General features: G+C 47.5%; 1 protein-coding gene across 1 annotated transcript; it reads left to right on the top strand.

Annotated features, from left to right (window-relative positions):
- Positions 1-5739: 5739 nt before the first annotated feature.
- LOC107289454 (zinc finger protein 420-like) lies at positions 5740-7158 on the top strand. Its single transcript, XM_029284542.1, has 2 exons — positions 5740-6554; positions 6696-7158. The coding sequence occupies exons 1-2, from the start codon at positions 5740-5742 to the stop codon at positions 7156-7158; spliced, it is 1278 nt and encodes a 425-aa protein (XP_029140375.1).
- The last annotated feature ends 218 nt before the right edge of the window (positions 7159-7376 follow it).

Genomic DNA, 7376 nt, shown 5'->3' with positions numbered 1-7376 from the left:
ATAGCATCTGTTGGGGATGAAGAGGACATGAGCTCAATTCAGTTGATTTTTAGACCTTTTCTTTCCGCCAAACCCTCCCCGTTGCAATCAGGTCCCTCTGTGTTAATACCACGTTACAAATCTCAATAAACCTTTGAAAGCTCCGTTTACTCCATTTTTGCCCCTGCACGTGCGGGATCTGCATGCTCAGAGACCTTGTGCTCTGACGGACCACAATGAGGACCTCTGGAGAAACAAAGATCCTTCCCGGAACCATCCGGAGCTCCACGGGAGAGCCTTGGGCAGGGGATCCAGCGCCGATCCTGCCCGGGCGATCTCCCGAGGGGATCCAGCGCCGATCCTCCCAGGGCGAAGACGATACACGGAGGGAAGCGGAAATCCAGCGAGTGGGAGGGGAGAGGCGGGGGCGGGGCTTCTGCGCTGCTCTAGGGCTCCGCCCCCGCCTTGCAGCCCCGCCCCTTGGCAGCCTCCGCTCCCCTCCCCTCCCCTCTATTCCGCGTTCCCAGCCAACCACGTGCTTCGAAACCTCCTCTGATCCTCCGATGGGCGTCCGTGTCGCGGGTTCCTCTGCCCATGGGCAGAGTGTCCTCTGTGCAAGCTGAAAGAGGGGCTGCCCCTCCTGCTCCAGTGTGTCTGGGTGTTTGTATGAGGGCAGACAGGTGTCAAAAGTGATCCTTTTTTTCTTCTTTTTTCTGTTTTAGGAACTCCGTTCAGAGTGCCAATAACTGGCAGAAATGTACAGTTCTTAATGCCTTACAGCAGGGGTCTTCAAACTTGGCCCTTTTATGACTTGGGGACTTCAACTCCCAGAATTCTTCAGCCAGCGTCCCTAGCTGAGGGATTCTGGGAGTTGAAGTCCCCAAGTCATGAAAGGGCCAAGTTTGAAGACGCCTGTCTTACAGCCATCTCTAATAGCCTCCATCCTGAGAGTTTAAATTGGGTGGGGCCCCTGAGCATGGATGGGTTTTCTCACGTTCTTCTTATTGGTCACCTGCCAATCCCCAGAGCCCACCGGGCAGGAAAGAAGAGAGTTTGGGGGAGCAGCCCAGATCTCGCGCTTGTTCCCATAGAGGCAATACAAATGCAACAGGGAAGCAAGCCTGTTAAGCCACTGCAAAATGGAAATCATTTCATTTTTTTATTTGTATTTATATCCACCTTTATTGTTTTTACAAATAATGCAAAGCAGGGAACGTATCCCACATGTCTTCTTCCTTCTATTTTCTTCACAACAACCCTGTGAGGTGGGTTAGGCTGAGAGAGTGACCCGCCCAAGGTGGGACTGGAACTCACGGTCTCCTGCTTTCTAACCCGGGGCCTTAACCACTAGGCCTTGCTGCATGTCCCAAGAAGGTGTTGATTGCCGTTTCCGCCTAACTGGACAATAAATATTTAACTTCACTCCAGGAGCTTTTAATTCAGATGCCTTCTTAGCGCCTTACAGCAGGGGTCTTCCAACTTGACCCTTTTATGATTCGGGGACTTCAACTCCCAGAATTCCTGAGCCAGCCATGCTGAGGGGAAAGGGAGAGGTTTCCAAGCTGAGTCATGATGGCTCAGGAATTCTGGGAGTTGAAGTCCAGGAGTCATAAAAGAGCCAAGGTTGCCTACCCCTGGCCTAGTGGGCTCTGGGGATTGGGAGATGGGCAACAAGGAGAATGTGAGAAAACCCATCCATGCTCAGGGGCCCCACCCAATTTAAACTCTCAGGATGGAGGGTCAGGGATTCTTCAGAATTCCTGATCCAGCCATGCTGAGGGGAAAGGGAGAGGTTTCCAAGCTGAGCCCTGCTGCACAGAATTCTGGGAGTTGAAGTCCAGGAGACATAAAAGAGCCAAGGTTGCCTACCCCTGGCCTAGTGGACTCTGGGGATTGGGAGATGGGCCACAAGGAGAATGTGAGAAAACCCATCCATGCTCAGGGGCCCCACCCAATTTAAACTCTCAGGATGGAGGGTCAGGTAATCTCTGCACTACAGGCTATTAGAGATTCCTGTAAGACAGGGGTCTTCAAGATTGGCCAATTCATGACTTGGGGACTTCCATTCCCAGAATCCCTCAGCCAGGGATGCTGGCTGAAGAATTCTGGGAGTTGAAGTCCCGAAGTCATAAAAGGGCCAAGCTTGAAGACTCCTGCTGTAAGGCGTTCAGAAGGCATCTGAATTAAAAGCTCCTGCGAGTGAAAGTAAATGTTTACTATCCAGTTAGGCGGAAAAGGCAATCAAATCTTTCAGCAGGTATAAAAAAGTGAACTATAAATTTCTGCCAGTTACTGGCACTCTGAAGCGACTTCAGAGTCAGAAAAAAGAAGAAAAAAAGTATCACTTTTGACACCTGTCTGGCCTCATACAAACACACAGACACACTGGAGCAGGAGGGGCAGCCCCTCTTTCAGCTTGCACAGAGGACACTCTGCCCATGGGCAGAGGAACCCGCGACACTGACGCCCATCGGAGGATCAGAGGAGGTTTCGGAGCACGTGGTCGCGGCTGGGAAGGCAGATTAAGAGGGAGGGGAGGCTGCCAAGGGGCGTGGCTGCAAGGCGGGGGCGGAGCCTGAGAAGAGCGCAAAAACTCCGCCCTCTCCTTTCCCACTCGTTGGATTTCCGCTTCCCTCCTCGTGTCCCTCTTTCCCCTGGGAGGATCGGCGCTGGATCTTCTTGGGATATTCTCCGGGCTGGATCGGCGCTGGATTCCCCCGCCCAAGGCTCCCCCGTGGGGCTCCGGGTGGTTCCGGGAAGGACCTTTGTTTCTCCAGAGGTCCTCATTGTGGTCCGTCGGAGCACAAGGTCTCTGAGCATGCAGATCCCGCACGTGCAGGGGCAAAAATGGAGTAAAGGGAGCTTTCAAATGTTTATTGAGATTTGTACCGTGGTATTAACACAGAGGGACCTGATTGCAACGGGGAGGGTTTGGCGGAAAGAAAAGGTCTAAAAATCAACTGAATTGAGCTCATGTCCTCTTCATCCCCAACAGATGCTATTTCTTTGTTCTCGGTGTAAAAGGGAAACAAAATGAATCTCTTGTCTTGATACTAATGTTTATTTTGCTTCTGCTTTAAAAAAACGAGTCGAATTTGTAAATTTTATATTTTTCTTGTTTTGCCCAAAAAACGCTGTGATGTGGCAGCCCCTTCTTGGTGGATGTTTTAGAAAGTATAAAGAAAGTTTGGGGGCTGTTCTTGTGAGTAGATAATAAAAGAAGCTGATGGCTAAAAGGCTGCCTTTCACAATTGTAAATGTTTTTCAAAGCGCCTATCTGGAATGTTTATGACCTTCAAGCCTCCCAAAAGAGCAGGGAAAATGCTCTGCCCCATCTGATCTCTCTCTCTCATCTTCCTTTGAGTTTTCCTACTCACAACTCTGCATCCGTCCCTGTTGGGCTTCATCTTGCTGGTTTCTTCTATTTTGGCCCATCAAGATCTTGAATCAGGATTCAATCCCCATCATTTTTCATTTTGTATCAATAACAAATAATCCTATTTTCTCTTCCCAACTCCAGGTCATTTATAGATTATGTTCAGCATTACTGTCGGGATCTGAGCCTTTTTCCTTTCTCTTTGCAGGAGACCAGTGAGGATGTGGCCGTGAGTTCCGCAGAGGAGAAGGAGCGTTCTTGGATCGAGACCCACAAATCTTTGGCCAGGACTCCATTCTAGAGAATTTGGAAATCGTGGCCCAGTTGGAGAAGCAGCTTCCTGCACAAAGGGCCAATCGATTAAGGAGAAATCAAACTGGTCAGCAGTGAGGGTCATCCCTGGCCTTGACTCAGAGGGGGAAACAGGTGACCTAGAGACCTGTTAGCTGCAACTATAATGGTGAGTAAACAAATGTCGGTTAACTCTTGGTTTGGAGAGTAATCATATATTTTTTAATTGTTTATTTGAGAAAACAGCAATGTAGAAAAATTGGGTTTTGCTCCCAAGATGCTGGTTGAAGGCATAAGGTAATTCTGTTAAGGACCACATGTTGAATGCTCTTGGTCAGCGAGTTCTGAATCCATCTAGTGATGCTGTCTATCCAACATTTTTTTATCTTATGAAGAAGTGGTTTGTGGCCTACTTTGTCACACGCCTTACTGAAGTCAAGGTATATTATGTCTACAGCATTACGCTGTTCACTATTTTAGTCACTTTGACAAAAAATACAGTAAGTTTTGTGTGGCGCGATCTGCTTTTGACAAACCCATGTTGGCTTCTGGTAAGAGCCTTGCTGGTTTCTAAATGTTCACAGATTCCTTGCTTGATTATTTTTTCCATGATCTTCCCATGTATTGATTGGTCCATAATTTTCTGCATCCATTTCCCCCCTTTTTGTAGTATCTTGTAAAATCTATAAAATGGGTCGCAATGAACTGAGGATCAAGACATCATGATGTAAAAATCAGAAAAAGAAAGAAAAGGGAATAAGAAATGGGTCGCTTACCCCAGGGTTTCCCAAACCCCAGTCTGTGGGCTGGCACAGGCCACAGGATGCCAGAAACTGGGCCGCACAAGCAAGCAAAGCCCTGTCTGCGGGATGTAGGTAGCACCCAAAACCATACCCTCCGGGCCACGGAATAACCTCTGTCCACGGCACTGGTCCATGCTGCCTCTTCTTTTCCTTACTTATGCAATGCCTTAATTTTTGGGGATTCCCTCTAGGTACTCCTCCTATTATGACCACAATTCAGTCCGGAATCTCAGCCTCTGAGAGGAGCTTTCATTAAATGAAATATCCTAAGACTGCTTTGCTCAACGACCGCGTTCCTACATTCATTTTTGTGGTTGTTAAGCTACTTCATAAGTAGACAAAGTTCCAGATAAGGGTTGTCTGAAATGGGTAGGAGAGGCCCTGGGAGTCCTGGCACAGCCCATGTGCGACTTGAGGGGGTCCTGGAGAAGCTCAGAGATGCTTTGGGATACGTTGCTTAGCAACAGTATGGAACATGGGGCTTGGAGAATGGCCCAAGGTTGCCGAGGCCTCCAGTCTGGGGATTAAGCCCCCGTTTCTCAGTGACAGGGTAGTGCTGGGCTGAAGTCCAGGCCTGGAGTCAGTGGGAGCTGGCTGAACCTGTTGAAGGCCAAAAGGCTTCTATTTAAGGCCCAGCTCCAGCACTGTTGTCAATCAGGCCTGCTTTGCATGCCTGAGTCTGGGTGGTCAGGCTTCCAGGAATGGCTGCACCTTTGAATCCCACTTCAATAGCTCCCCAATTCATGGGTGGCCTGTGCCTCATCTCCAGGCCATCCCCAGCCCTGAAAAAACCCCACAGCCATTGGCTGAGGCTCCCTCCCTCCACTTAAGAACGCTCAAGATCACTTAATGACCCCAATCAGGACTGTGGGATTACGTTTGGGGAGTGAAATGGCCACGTGGCCTCTCACTTGACTACTGCTTCACTGAACAACCGAGATTGCAGCCCCAATTGTGTTCATAAATTGAGGACTACCTCTAGCTTCAGAGTTTCTGTTTCACTTTGTTGTAGGACAAGAACCAAGGAGGAGGGAAGGGTAGAGGTAATGAACAGCAGGAAGAGGTTGCATCTGAGAGATGTGGGGGGACAAAATCAGTGGAGATTTTTTCGGGGGTGTACTGCAGAGGGTCAGACTGGAAGACCTTCATGGTCCCTTCCAAGAGGAGTAGCCTGTGATTCTCTACCTTTCTCAAAAAGAAATATTATTCTTCATTTCTATTTTTTTTAACAGAAATAAAATATTGTTTCCAAAGATTTATCTGCAAGCTAACAATCAACAGAAATACAGGATGGAGCCTAGGAAACTCTCAGATCCCCCGTCAGACACAAGCAGCACTCTGAAAAACCACAAAAGAACCCATGAATGCTCAAAGTGTGGGAAGCTCTTTGCTCGCAGGTCCCTCCTTTTGACCCACAGGAAGGTTCATGTGGGAAGCGGATCCAGTCAGGATTTGGAGGGTGAGAAATTCTTTTCTGGAAAAGACGCCAAAGCTCTCAGATGCCTCCCCAGACTAAAACCCTATAAATGTGAGGAATGCCACTTATGCTTTGGTCAAAAGTCAGACCTTCTGATACATCAGAAAACCCACACTGCAGAGGAACCTTATCAGTGTCTTGAATGTGGGAAATTTTTCCGTGACAAAGTCACCCTCAGAAACCACGAGAGAATTCACACAGGGGAGAAACCTTACAAGTGTTGGCAATGTGGGAAGAGCTTTTCTCAGAACGGAAGTCTTTGGCGCCATGGGAAGATTCATACAGGAATCAAACCTTACAAATGCTTTGAGTGTGGGAAATCTTTCACCCAGAGTTCAGGTCTTAGGAGTCATGAGAAAACTCACAGAGGGGAGAAAAACGAGAAGTGCCTCGAATGCGGGAAATGTTTTTCCACGAAATCAGATCTGGTGCAACATCAGAGACGTCACACTGGAGAGAGACCCTATGAATGTCCGGAATGTGAGAAACGATTTATGTATTCTTATGAACTTCAGAGACACCAGAAATGGCACAGAGGGGAGTTATCCTATAAATGTGGGGAGTGTGGAAAAAGTTTTAGTTCGCCAGCCCATTTTAAGAATCATGAGAGAATCCACACAGGGGAAAAGCCATACAAATGTGGGGAGTGTGGGAAATGCTTTACCCAAAAACAAAACCTTGGAAGGCATCAGACGGTCCACACAGGAGAGAAGCCGTACAAATGCCTAGAATGTGGGAAATGTTTTGCTCAACAGGGACACCTTTGGAGACATCATAAAATCCACACAGGGGAGAAGCCACATCAATGCTTCGAATGTGGAAGATTTTATAGTAGCACCTCAGCCCTTAAAAGCCATATAAAAATTCACACAGGGGAGAAAAGCTACAAATGTTTAGACTGTGGGAAAGCATTTGCTCGGTCATGTACCCTTATAAATCACAGCCAAATCCATACAGGAGTGAAACCTCACAAATGCTCAGAGTGTGATAAATGTTTTTCACGGAAAAATACTCTTGTGATGCATCAGAGAATCCACACGGGAGAAAAACCATATAAATGTCTGGAGTGTGGGAAATGTTTTGCCCATTCTTCAACACTTCGCATGCACAGCAAAAGTCACACAGGAGAGCGGCCTTACAAGAGTGCAGAATGCGAGAAAGATTTTCATTGGAAATCAAAGCTAAAAATGCACCAGAAAGTCCATAGCAGAGATAAATCTCCTCAGTTGTGAACAATGTTTTTCAACAGTCACATCTTAACGTTTTCTAGGAACATCACAGAATCCCAGAAGGGAAATCCTAGAAATGTTCGATGTGGGAAAACTATTTTTTCTAGTGAGGCAACCTCAGATACTAGAGAGTACACAATGAGGGAAAGCCGCATTAGTAACTTACCTAAGTGATTACACAAAAGAGTTTAAAATGTGTGGGGAGTATGTATAATGTTTTG

Source organism: Protobothrops mucrosquamatus, unplaced genomic scaffold (assembly GCF_001527695.2).
Source record: "Protobothrops mucrosquamatus isolate PMUCROS unplaced genomic scaffold, P.Mucros_1.0 scaffold703, whole genome shotgun sequence".
NCBI classification, from domain to species: Eukaryota; Metazoa; Chordata; class Lepidosauria; order Squamata; family Viperidae; genus Protobothrops; species Protobothrops mucrosquamatus.
This window is presented reverse-complemented; position numbering and strand designations above follow the sequence as displayed.

Bases quoted from the DNA above. Each gene is read 5' to 3' on its own strand.
- LOC107289454 (XM_029284542.1), top strand. From the start codon at position 5,740: ATGGAGCCTAGGAAACTCTCAGATCCCCCGTCAGACACAAGCAGCACT. The intron at 6,555-6,695 runs GCCATACAAATG...ACACCTTTGGAG, and splicing joins AGAATCCACACAGGGGAAAA to ACATCATAAAATCCACACAG.